Here is a 13,521-nt window from a genome sequence, read left to right on the forward strand (position 1 = left end):
AAAGTAAGACGATCGGGTAGCGCCTGTGGCTCAAAGGGGTAGGGCGCCAGCCCCATATGCCAGAGGTGGCGGGTTCAAACCCAGCCCTGGCCAAAAACTGCAAAAAATAAAATAAAAACAAAGCAAGACAATCAGACTCATTATGGCTACTGGTTAAAAAAAAAAACAAAACTCAACACCAGTGATGGCATATTATTGCTAAGGCGGGGGGGGGGGGGGGGGGACAATTCTGCATCTCATGGAGCCTCTAGACCAGAGATGTCCAAACCTAAGATATGGTCAGCAACAAGAAACCAAATTCAAGACGAGCCTGAGCGAACAAGACCCTGTCTCTAAAAATAGCCAGCGTTGGGGTGTGGCGGGAGTCTGAGGCAAGAGATAGCTTGAGCTCAGGACTTTGAGGTTGCTACTGAGGAAGACAAAGAGAGACTCTATCTCAAAAAAAAAAAATCTGTACTGGGAGTGTCCAACTTGCAGCCTATGCATATTGGTTTTGTGAGTACTTTTTTTTTTGCTTATCTGTGGTGTTGGGATATCATGAAAAGTATGCACAGACCTTTTTTTTTTTTTTTTTTTTGCTAATCAGCTTTTGTTAGTGTTTGTATATTTACTGTGTGGGCCAAGACAACTCTTATTTTCTTCCAATGTACAGCAGAGAAAACGAAAGGCTGGATATCCCTGCTTACAGCAGGTTCCTGAGTTGAATACTGAAGGCCTTATAATACAAGGATAATAATCTGTGTGTCTAAACCTATCTAAACATAGAAAAAGTAGCACTGTCCTACTACATTATGACGGCTACAACATGACTTGGATAACGGTAATTTTTCAGCTCCAAGATAACCTTATGGGACATCACATATGCAGTCCACTGTTGACCAAAATGTCCTTATGTAGTGCATGAGAGTATACTCACAAATATCCTGAAGGACGCACAACAATTACAACACTGGTGACCTGCCAAGAGAAGAACTGAGTGGTAGGGGACAAGGGAGAGAGACGTTTCACTTTATACTTTTTGAATTCTGAACCATGCAACTGTTTTACCTACTCAAAAAGTTAAATTTAAACATCTATATCTTGACTCAATTCCCCACCCATGCCTCACTGGCTCCCTGCTTCCACTGTGATCTCCCTCATCACTCTCCACACAGCAGCCAGGGTCATCTTTTTAAAACATCATTCCATGCCTAAAATCTTCAAGGACTGTCTACAGTGCTTATGAAACATCCCAACTTGTTACCATGACGACAGGCCCTGTCTAACCTTGCCCTGCCTCTCCAGCTTCAGCTCATGCCACTGCCCCATCTGACCTAGTAATTCCACCCAAATCAGCAGCAAGGAAACGGACTTCTCAGACAAAACAACACCAATGGCTAATAAAAGTGTTAAAGACACAAATGTATGTCAGATAATAACATGAAAGAGGAAAGCACAATGTCGTATAACCACTGATGACAGCCAACTTTAAATATGAACATACACACAAGGATCAGAAAAGAGTAGATGACAAATATTTGGTCTTCTGAAATTTCTAGGCTTTAATTTTTTTTTTTTTTGGTACAGACAGAGTCTCACATACCGCCCTCAGGTAGAGTGCCGTGGCATCACACGGCTCACAGCAACCTCTAACTCTTGGGCTTAAGCGATTCTCTTGCCTCAGCCTCCCGAGCAGCTGGGACTACAGGCGCCTGCCACAATGCCCGGCTATTTTTTTGTTGCAATTTGGCCGGGGCTGGGTTTGAACCCGCCACCCTCGGCATATGGGGCCGGCGCCCTACTCACTGAGCCACAGGCGCCACCCTCTAGGCTTTAATTTTTAAACTTGCTAAAACGCCTGCTTTTTTTTTGAAATGTACTACAGTACATGCCAATTCATGCCTCACCTCCTGTAAGCCCTAGACTAACTTACATTCCTCAAGGAGCTTCTCCCAACACACTGGGCCACAGCAATTACTGTAATACACTAGGCCTTTTAACCGATTCCACCTCATTTTTCTCGGCAATATCACTATTAAAATTTGTGAAATCAGGCCAAGCATAGTTATAATCCCAGCACTTTGGGAGGTCGAGGTGAGCAGACCGCCTGAGCTCAGGAGTTTGAGACCAGCCTGAGCTAGAGCAAGACTCCATCTCTATAAAAAAAAAAAAAAAAAAAAAAAATAGCTGGGCATTGTGGGGGGTGCCTATAGTTCCAGCTACTCAGGAGGCCGAGGCAGGAGAATTGCTTAAGCCCAGGAGTCAGGGGTTGCTGTGAGCTGTGAAAGCCAGCACACTCTACCAGGGCAACGAAGTGAGACTCTGTCTCAAAAAAAAAAAAAAAAAAAAAAAATTGTGAAATCAGGGGTCAGTGTCAAAAACCTTGTATATCTTCTCACAAACACAATAGCATTTCATAAATAGAAGGTACTCAAGAAGTGCTTATTGACTCCCTCAAAACAGCATTTTAAATATACTGTGATCAGAACTTACCAACCTATTAAGAGGGATACAGAAAGTGGTCCCAAAACTTTTCCAAAATAAAATACCAACTGGCTCGACACCCATAGCTCACTGGTTAGGGCGCTGGCCACATACACCGGGGCTGGCGAGTTCGAACCCGACCCCGGCCTGCTAAACAATGACAACTACAACAAAAAAATTGCCAAGCATTGTGGCAGGCGCCTGTAGTCCCAGTTACTTGGGAGGCCGAGGCAAGAGAATTGCTTATGCCCAAGAGTTTGAGGTTGCTCTGAGCTGTGACACCACAACACTCTACCAAGGGCAACACAGTAAGACTCTATCTCAAAAAAACAGAAATGAAATGAAATAAAATACCAACTGACAGTGATGCTACTAGAAAAGAGATCTCTTATCTAGGAACACACCATTTCAAAGGAAATGATACCTCCGAAGAGTTAAAGGAATCACTTCCACTTTTGTTTTTCAAAATCAAAAACCTTTACAGATTTTTTTAAAATATATGACAATACTAAAAGCTAAATAAAAACAAAACAGTAAGCAGGGGAGTAGGTAGGCTTTTCAATTTTGGAAGTGATGCTTTTTGTATCACTTCCAAAGTGATCACAACTGTCACAGACCAAATTAACTGGGCTCTACTAACTACTGCCTATGTGGTTTGCTGAGAGAGCAACCTAGGTTAAAATCAAACTGGCCACTTACCTTAGGATAAAGGCATCCATCAAACAAGGTAAATCCAATGAAGTGATAAAGAACATAAAATTCCTAAAGAAGAGTCCAAAATATAGTTCTTATAGGCTAAATTATTTTCAAAAACAAGCTCAATAAAATGTGGTCAAATATACAACACTGTTGTATGACGTGACAGGAAGCAGCAGCAAGAAGCCAGGACTCTGGTCCCGGCCACATGTGAGAGCTCAACAACTGAGCTACCCACAGAGTTCTTTTGGGAACTGGGACATTCCCCCTTGTCAGCCTTTGTGATGACTCCAGAATCTTCTCACCACAAACTACAGAGTAAAATTCCAAGATAGTATAATCCTAGCACTCTGGGAGGCCGAGGATAGACTGCCTGAGCTCACAGGTTCAAGACCAGCCTGAACCAGAGCAAGACCCTGTCTCTAAAAATAGCCAGGTGTTCTGTCAGGCACCTGTAGTCCCAGCTACTCCAGAGACTGAGGCAAGAAAATCACCTGAGTCCAAAAGTTTGAGGTTGCTGCGAGCTATGACGCCACAGCACTCTACCAGGGGGACAAAGTGAGACTCTGTCTCAAAAAAAAAAAAAAAAGATTTCAAGATAGCCCTTTCCACAGGACAGCTGTGCTCTCAAAATTGAGGAAAACATTTCTGATCCTCCCCATGAACAAAAATCAACCAAGGACAAGAACAGGAAAGAAAAACGTCAACTCTATTTAGGGAACATTCAAAACCCCTTCACAAAACATGAATATGAAGATGGAGGTGGAAAAAAGCTAAACCACTCCATGAGCAGAGGAAGAAGAAACTTAAAATAAGGAGGTTGCTGCTTGAGGAGCAAGCTGACTGACTGCACACAACAGGGACACACTCGGAAGATGGATGCAGGTGATGCCTGGAGCAACTAGGTGGGCTGGATACAAAAATCCACATAAGAACAGTTAGACCCCTTGGGCGGTGCCTGTGGCTCAACAGAGTAGGGCGCCAGACCCATATGCTGGAGGTGGCGGGTTCAAATCCAGCCCCCGCCAAAAAAAAAAAAAAAACTGCAAAAAAGGAAGAAAAAAAAAAGAACAGTTAGACCCCAATGTCCCCATCCCGCACTCCAGCAAGTCCACTTCTTCTGAGGCAAGAGAATCACCTGAGTCCACCACAGGACAGTAGAGGTTTAGCCCTGTAAACAATTCCACTAAAACTGCACCACACTTGGGCAAGGTAAGCACAAAGAAAGGCAAGAATGAGCTCCTCAACTTTAAACAAGGAGACTGGGGAAAGCTGCCTTCTGAACCACAGGAAGACCTTCCCCTTGCCCTTAAACCTGGCTGTGTAACATCCAACTGATACCAGCAAGCACAGGAGCTCCACTTGTCATCCCAGCAACTTGGGAGAAAGAGGGAGGATTCCTTAAGGCCAGAATTTTGAGACCATCCCAAGCAACATAACCAGACCCTAAACAAATTAAAAGTCAGCTAGACATAGTGGCACACTCTTGTACTCCTAGATATTTGGGAGGCTGAGGCAGGGGGCTCGCTAGAGCCCAGGAGTTCAAGATTATAGTGGGCTATGATTGTGCCACTGCACTCCAGCCCGGGCAAAAGAGGGAGACCTCATTTCTAGGAAATACAGGAACAATGGCAAAAGAAACAACAAAGTAACAGCCAATCTCTGCCCTACAGAGAAAGCCACAAGTAAGTAAGTCCCTCAAACACTCAGCTTTCCATGTTTAATACTTTATTCCTACAGGAGACTAAACAGCCAAAGATCACCAGAAGTGGGAAGGTTTCCATCAAGAAAAAAAGACCAGGGTGGCACCTGTGGCTCAGTGAGTAGGGCGCTGGCCCCATATACTGAGGGTGGCGGGTTCAAACCCAGCCCCGGCTGAATTGCAACCAAAAAATAGCCGGGCGTTGTGGCGGGCGCCTGTAGTCCCAGCTGCTCGGGAGGCTGAGGCAGGAGAATCGCGGAAGCCTAAGAGCTAGAGGTTGCTGTGAGTCCTGTGACATCATGGCACTCTACTGAAGGCGGTAAAGTGAGACTCTGTCTCTACAAAAAAAAAAAAAAGAAAGAAAAAAAGAGTAGGGCGCCAGTCCCATATGCTGGAGGTGGTGGGTTCAAACCCAGCCCTGGCCAAAAACCACCAAAAAAAAAATAGGAAAAAGAAAAAAAGACCAAGAGATAAAGAAGCAAAGATGTATGTAGGGAAAACACAAAAAAATGAAAGAAACAAAATAAAATTTTTTAAATAATTTAAATGTAATTGTAGAACTGTAGCTATAAAGCCCGGCGCAGTGGCTCACACCTGTAATCCTAGCACTCTGAGAGGCCAAGGCAGGTGAATTGCCTGAGCTCACAAGTTAGAGACCAACCAGCCTCAGCCAGACTGAGACACCATCTCTAAAAATAGCCAAAGGCTGGGCCCAGTGGCTCATGCCTGTAATCCCAGCACTCTGGGAGGCCAAGGTGGCTGGATCACTTGAGCTTACCAGTTCAAGACCAGCCTAGCCCCGGCCAAACTGTAACAAAAAAATAGCCAGGCGTTGTGGCGGGCACCTGTAGTCCCAGCTACTCGGAAGGCTGAGGCAAGAGAATTGCCTAAGCCCAAGAGCTAGAGGTTGCTGTGAGCTGTGACACTATGGCACTCTACCCAGGGCGACAAAGTAAGACTCTGTCTCAAAAAAAAAAAAAGAGAGAGAGAGACTCTGTCTCAAAAAAAAAAAAAAAAAACAAAAAAAAATAGCAGGCGGCACCTGTGGCTCAGTCGGTAAGGTGCCAGCCCCATATACCGAAGGTGGCAGGTTCAAACCCGGCCCCGGCCGAACTGCAACAAAAAAATAGCCGGGTGTTGTGGCAGGCACCTGTAGTCCCAGCTACTTGGGAGGCTGAGGCAAGAGAATCGCTTAAGCCCAAGAGTTGGAGGTTGCTGTGAGCTATGTGATGCCATGGCACTCTACCTAGGGCCATAAAGTGAAACTCTGTCTCTACAAAAAAAAAAAAAAAAATAGCTGGGTGTTGTAGCAGACACTTGTAGTCTCAGCTACTTGGGAGGCTGAGGCAAGAGAATTCCTTGAGCCAAGAGAGTTTGAGGTTGCTGTGAGCTGTGATGTCACGGTACTCTACCGAGAACAACACAGTGAGACTCTGTCTCAAGAAAAAAAAAAAGGAAATGTCACTGTAACCAAAAGACATAAGCAAAAAGCAACAGAGAACAAGAAAGAACATAAAAAATATAATAACAGAAATTAGAAATTCAGTTTAAAAAATAGGCAGAAATGCTCTCAAAAAGTAGAACAAGACTAAGACATGAGGAGGAATAAGATTATTTTTTTCTTGAGACAAGAGTTTGTCACCCTCGGTAGAGGTAGAATACTGTGGTGTCATAGCTCACAACAATCTCCAACTATTGGGTTCAAGCGATTCTCTTGCCTCAGCCTACCAAGTAGCTGGGACTATAGGCGCCCACCACAACACCCAGCTATGTGAGGTCTCACTCTGGCTCAGGCTGGTCTTGAACCTGTGAGCTCAGGCAATCCACCCGCCTCGGCCTCCCAGAGTGCTTACAGGCACTGTGTAATCCTCCCAGAGGATTACAGGCAGGAGCCACCACGCCAAGAATAGGAGATAAGATTTTAGACATAAAATCTTAAGCTCCACACCTTGGTTATGGCACCAGCCACATACACCGAGGTTGGTGGGTTTGAACCCAGGCCAGGCCAGCTAACCAACAATGACAACTGCAACCAAAAAATAGCCGGGCGTTGTGGCGGGCACCAGTGGTCCCACCTGCTTGGGAGGCTGAGGCAAGAGAATCACTTAAGCCCAGGAGTTTGAGGTTGCTGTGAGCTGTGACACCACCATGGCACTCTACCGAGGACGACGTAGTGAGACTCTGTCTCAAAAAAAAAAAAAAAAAAAAAGACTGATTACAGAAAGTCTACCATTTAACTAAAGGAAATGGAAGAGGGGAACACAGAAAATAGTATAATGAACTGTCTCAAATATATTATACAAAAATTTCCAGCTTGGCGCCCGTAGCTCAATGGTTATGGTGTGGGCCACATACACTGAGGCTGGCAGGTTCAAACCTGGCCTGGGCCTGATAAACAACGACAACTAACAACAACAAAAAAAATAGCCATGCATTGTGGCGAGTGCCTGTAGTCCCAGCTACTTAGGAGGCTGAGGCAACAGAATTGCTTAAGCCCCAAGAGTTTGAGGTTGGTTGCTGTGAGCTGGGACACTACAGCACTCTATAGAGAGGGTGACAAAGTGAGACTGTCTCAAAAAAAAAAAAAAAAAAAATTTCCTATAGCTGAATGTAACGGCTCATGCCTATAACCCTAGCACTATGGGAAGCCAAGGTGGTGGACTACCTAAGCTCACAGGTTCGAGACCAGCCTGAGCCAGAGTAAGACCCAAGTCTAAAAATAGGTGAGCACCTGTAGTCCTAGCTATTCAGGAGGCTGAGGCAAGATCGCTTTAACCCAAGAGTTTGAGGTTGTTGTGACCTATGATGCCACTCTACCAAAGGAGAAACAAAGTGAGACACTGTCTCAAAAAAAAAAAAAAAAATTTTCCTATAATGAAAGGGCATGATGGCCACGCACAGTGGCTCATGCCTGTAATCCCAGCACTCTGGGAGGCCAAGGAGGGTGCACTGGTTGAGCTCAGGAGTTCGAGACCAGCCTCAGCAAGAGTGAGACCCCGTCTCTAAAAATAGCCAGTGTTGTGGTAGGCGACTTAGTCCCCACTACTCAGGAGGCTGAGGCAAGAGGATCACTTGAGTCCAAGAGTTTGGGGTTGCTGTGAGCTATAACACCTTGGCACTCTACCAAGGGCATCTCAAAAAACAAAAAACGAAAAAAGAAAAGGTATGAGTAAGTGGAGGAGAGAAGAGAAGAGGGAGAGGGATTGGTGAGCTCTCACCTAACAGGCACAAAGTAAGGGTACAGGGCATACCTCCTGGGGCATACCTCCTGGGTGAGGGGCACAAGAGGGACTATACGTAATAAATACACAAAAGAAAACCTAATTGTTTCCACCCTCATGTTAATCTGAAATTTAAAAAACAAAAAAAAAGAAAGAAAGAAAAGGCATCAATCTCCAGATTTCATAACTAATAGTAACCTACATGGCAAATGAAAAAAAGCTGGGTGGTGCCTGTGGCTCAGTGAGTAGGGCACGGGCCCGATATACCGAGGGTGGCAGGTTCAAACCCGACCCCGGGCAAACTGCAACAACAAAAAACAGCTGGGCATTGTGGCGGGCACCTGTAGTCCCAGCTACTCAGGAGGCTGAGACAAGAGAATCACTTAAGCCCAAGAGCTGGAGGTTGCTGTGAGCTGTGATGTCACTGCACTCTACTGAGGGCGACAAAGTGAGACTCTGTCTTAAAAAAAAAGAAAAAAAGGGCGGCGCCTGTGGCTTAGTGAGCAGGGCACCGGCCCCATATACCGAGGGTGGCGGGTTCAGGCCCAGCCCCGGCCAAACTGCAACAAAAGGGTAGCCGGGCGTTGTGGCGGGTGCCTGTAGTCCCAGCTACTCGGGAGGCTGAGGCAGGAGAATCGCCTAAGCCCAGGAGTTGGAGGTTGCTGTGGGCTGTGTGACGCCACGGCACTCTACGGAGGGCAATGGAGTGAAACTCTGTCTCTACAAAAAAAAAAAAAAAAAAAAAAAAAAAAAGAAGAAGAAGGAAGAAAGAAAAGAAAAAAAGCTAACACTAAGCACATGATGACTATTAGGGAAATCAAGGATGCAATAATCGATCCCCAAAGTGAGGTGGGAGAATAACGTTGACAAAGGATTAAAGAATCAAACTGGTGGCTCAGCACCTGTAGCTTAAGCAGCTGGGGCGCCAGCCACATACACCAGAGCTGGTAGGTTCGAATTTAGCGCAGGCCTGCCAAACAACAATGACAACCCCAAAATAGCCGTGCATTGTGGAGGGTGCCTGTAGTCCCAGCTATGTAGGAGGCTAAGGCAAGAGAATCACTTAAGCCCAAGAGTTTGAGGTTGCTATGAGCTGTAACGACACAGCACTATACAGAGGGCAACATAGTGAGACTCCGTCTCAAAAAAAAAAAAAAAAATAAGAGGGGCAGTGCCTGTGGCTCAAAGGGATAGGGCGCCAGCTCCATATGCCGGAGGTGGCGGCGGGTTCAAACCAGCCCCAGCCAAAAACTGCAAAAAAAAATAAAAATAATAAAACTGGACTTTTCAACAACAACGGTGGAAACCAGCCACTATTGGAGCCATGCCTTGAAAATATCTTCCAACCTGGAATTCCATGATGCCCAGCGAAACCTATTCTTTAAATGTGGTGGTAGAATAAATACATTTTCAGACACACAGCCCTGAAAGTTGTCCTCCCACTCCCCTTTTCTTGGTAAATTACTGGAGAGAGAGCCTTCAGATGCAGGGAGGGTGCGAAGAGTCCCCAGGGTGACGTTGTACAGGAGGCCAAGAAAACATGCATCCTAACTCGGAAAGGTGAGCAAGAAAGAGAGCACAAAAAGATAAAAATCTTCATCTACCATTAGTGGAAATCGATAGACAACCCTTAAAATTGGTGAATAAAGACATGACTACAGGGCGGCACCTGTGGCTCAAGGAGTAGGGCGCCGGTCCCATATGCCGGAGGTGGCGGGTTCAAACCCAGCCCCGGCCAAAAAAAAAAAAAAAAAAAAAAAAACACACACACACACACACAAAAAAAAAAAAATTAAAAAAAAAAAAAAAAAAAGACATGACTACACAAACATACACTTAGGAAACATGAAGTAAACACTAACGAGTCCCAAGTGGCTACTGCCTCTCTAAAAAGGCATATAACCATGATCACATTAATGTACACACCTATGATTTAATTTAAAAAAAAAAGCATATGAGGGCTGGGAGTAGTGGCTCACACCTATAATCCCAGCACTCTGGGAAGCTGAGGCAGAATATCACTTTAGCTCAGGAGTTTGAAACCAGCCTGAGCAAGAGCTCAGTAGAGATCCCATCTCTACTAAAAATAGAAAAATTAACGGTGTCATGGTGGGCACCTCTAATCCCAGCCCAGCCCGTCAGGAGGCTGAGGCAGGAGTATTGCTTGAGCCCAGTTCAGCTAGGGTGGTCTAGCCTGGGACAAGAGTAAGACTGTCTCATAAAAAAAAAAAAAGAAAAAAGAAAAAAAGAAAGAAAAGAAGGGTAGATGAGAGCAGCTTTTAAACTGTCTTTTTTTTTTTTTCTTTTTGAGACAGTCTCTCGGGTAGAGTGCCATGGCATCATAGCTCACAGCGACCTATGACTCTTGGGGTCAAGTGATCCTCTTGCCTCAGTTTTTGTTTGTTTGTTTTCTATTTTTAGTAGAGACGGGGTCTTGCTTTTGCTCAAGCTGGTCTGAAACTCCTGAGTTCAAGCTATCCACCTGCCTTGGCCTCTCAAAGTGCTAGGATTACAAGCGTGAGCCACCTTGCCAGACCTTAAACTGACTTTTTAAACTATGCAGCATATTATTCTCAGAACCAAAATGTAAGGAAGGGATACATAGTAGCTACCCTGGTGGAAAAGCATAGCATTTGCCATGGGCAGCGCCTGTGGCTCAGTCGGTAAGGCGCCAGCCCCATATACCGAGGGTGGCGGGTTCAAACCCGGCCACGGCTGTACTGTAACCAAAAAAAAAGCATAGTATTTGCCAGAGGCCTTACCACTAACCGATGACATTTTACTGAGACAAAACTCTTAAACCAAGTACACCACCCTGGGCTCTGATCTGAGATTACACTGGACATATTTAAATTTCAGCAGCTCTCACTTACTAATTCACAAAATGGGAAATGGAGGATGTGTTACACTATCTCAGTAGTTCCTTTTAGTGGGAAAGTGTACTATCTTTTGTAGGTCAAAGAAAAGGAAAAACAAATGTTCAGTTAGGTAAGTTTCAAGTGCCAAATTTTCTAGTTTAATCATTTGGCAATTAGTGAACTCTGCCCCTGGAACCATTTCCCAGATTTAGTGGCATCAGTGATCCCATGCCTACCTACTACTCAAGGGACGAGAGGTGCTGGACTGCACACAGGAAGGCCTCTCACCCTACCATTCACCTCCACATAAACCCTTAGAATCATACTTCTAAAAACAGAGCTTTAATTAACCTAAAATGACCATCTCAGATGTAACACATGTTTAGCAAATAAGGGGTGGGAAGCCAGACCACCTGCATATTAATCTGCACCACAAGCCCCAGGGCCTCACTGTGCCTATGTCCTCCTCTGCTAATAGGGACATAACAGTACCTACCTAGTTACAACTGCTGGGAAGATTAAACAAACACGTGAACTCACACAAGCAATCTGGCAAGGCTAGACACAAATAAGAGCTCAGTAAACACAGGCTGTCATTATCATCAGCTCTGTCAAGCCCTCTATTTAAGGCTGCCTGTGGAAACAGAGACAGCAGGAGCCATTCACTCACTGCTCATTTATGAAAGACCTACTATGTGCCCAACATGAAACAAGCATTAGTCCCACATCTGACCTGGCCATGTTGTTTAACCCTTTCCAAGTCTTGTTTTCCTATAGGAAAAAATAGTATCTCCCGCACAGGACAGAGAAAAACTAAGTAAGACGACTTAACTGAAGGGCTTGCACAGTGCCTGAGACCCAGGTGTTCCAAAAATGATAACCACTCATCACTAACATCTTCTCCACTACAAGCTTAGAAGTGACTTGGAGTTCTCTAATTCACCTTTTTGTTCCTTGGATGTGGCAGGTACTCAACAAAAACTCCTTGTATTGATTTAAGAACTTCCCTGCACTTGCCCCATTTACTTCTATCAACGCCTCTAAAAAAAATCCAAAAAATAAATAAATAAATACATAAATAAATAGAAATACAGTACATTACCCAGGTTAAAAAATACACTGCTGAGTCTACTACGCACGGCTCCTTACTGCACTTAACTTCCTGATCTTTGGAAGTCCCAGCACATACCACTCACATGGTTCATTTCAAAGCAAAGCGAGGTTATCACTTTTTTCCAAACCAGTCCCGTATTCCACCCTAAGACCACACCAGTCCTGCATTTCCACCGACACGTCTCTTGCTTGCTCTGCAGGCAGACGGACGCCTGGGGGTCTGCCTCTCAAGAGTTTAATTTCTATGCTGCTACAATCAGAGAAACAAACTATCCCCGAGAACCAGCAAAGGGGAAGGCCGAGGCCACTAACAAAGAATGCGAACTTTTACATCACAGCCCGTTAAAGCTGTGTGTTCAGAAATAAACTTCGTCCGCAGCTGGCCCTGAGCGCGCACTCCCGCTCTGACAGCCACCGGCCTCAACAGCATTGTCTGGGGCCGGCGCCGGGGCCGCCAACTTTTGCTAAAGATGGTGCCATCCTGCTGGGAACAAAGTGAAAGGTCACAGGCGCGGAGGGACAGTGCAGAGAGCCGGGGCCGCACGCCGACCCGGCGCTCCGAAGTTGGCTGGCCCTGCACTTTCCCTTTTGTCCTCGCACCCTGCGCTCTCGCGACCAAGGCCCACTCAACAGATACCCTGGCCGGGCGGCACAGGGGCCGCGGGCGGCGGCGGGGACGCAGCTCCGCTACAGCCTCGCCTCACCTGCGCCCCCGCCGTGCCCCACCGCCGCCCGGCCCGCGCCGCGCACAAAGCGCGCCCGGCGAGAGCGCGGGCCGGACGCCCGGCGGCCGCGGCCGGGCCTCGGCCTGAGGCGGCAGAGGCAGGGGGCGCGGGGCCCCGCCCGGTCCGCCGCCCGCTCGCCGCCCGCCGCGCTCGGCTCCTCGCCCACGCGCCGCCGCCGCCACCGTCAGCCGCCCGCCGCCCCCGCGCCGCCCCCCGCCGGCCCCGCTCCTCACCTCAGCATCGGCGGCGGCCATGGCCCGGGCCCGCAGCGTGGCCCCGCCCCTCCCGCGCGCCATCGCCCCGCCCGCGCCTCGCAGCCCTGAGCCGAGGCGGGGCCGGCCGCCTGCATCTGCGCCTGCGCCCGAGGCCGCGCCTGCGCGCTGTGGCCCGGGCCGGGCGGCGCCTGCGCGCTGGGGGTCGGACTTGCGGCGCCAGAAGAGTCGGGCTGGGGGAGGCTGGGAGGTTCACGCGAGTCTGCTTAGGTGGGGGGCTTCACCGGAAAGAACGGGAATCTTAGCAGTGGGTGGAAAGTAGTCGTCCCTTGTTTAGCAACTATTCTCTCATTCTAGGTAGGAATTCTGATGGTAGGTGGGGCTAGACCTGAGACTCCAACCCCTGACCTCTAACCCCGGACACACTTTGACTTCGCCGGCTTTCGCTGGGGGACGCCTTGCCTGGGGGTTCTCCGGTGGGAGGATGGGTGCACTGGCTAGGGGAAGTGCCTGACGCGGGACCTGTCCCGC

General features: G+C 47.3%; 1 protein-coding gene across 9 annotated transcripts in view; it reads right to left on the bottom strand.

Annotated features, from left to right (window-relative positions):
• EHMT1 (euchromatic histone lysine methyltransferase 1) overlaps positions 1-13,078 on the bottom strand; it is a 221,116-nt gene extending 208,038 nt beyond the window's left edge. For 5 of the 9 annotated variants that reach the window (XM_053556577.1, XM_053556595.1, XM_053556573.1 and 2 more), the window contains exon 1: positions 13,012-13,078. In XM_053556577.1, coding sequence (XP_053412552.1) covers positions 13,012-13,074 — 63 coding nt within the window. In that variant the 5' untranslated portion in view covers positions 13,075-13,078. Of the gene's footprint in view, positions 1-916; positions 958-13,011 lie in introns of those variants that run through there. The other 4 variants (XM_053556582.1, XM_053556580.1, XM_053556584.1 and 1 more) reach the window with 4 other exon arrangements.
• Positions 13,079-13,521: the final 443 nt, after the last annotated feature.

This window comes from Nycticebus coucang, chromosome 2 (genome assembly GCF_027406575.1).
Source record: "Nycticebus coucang isolate mNycCou1 chromosome 2, mNycCou1.pri, whole genome shotgun sequence".
Classification (NCBI taxonomy): Eukaryota; Metazoa; Chordata; class Mammalia; order Primates; family Lorisidae; genus Nycticebus; species Nycticebus coucang.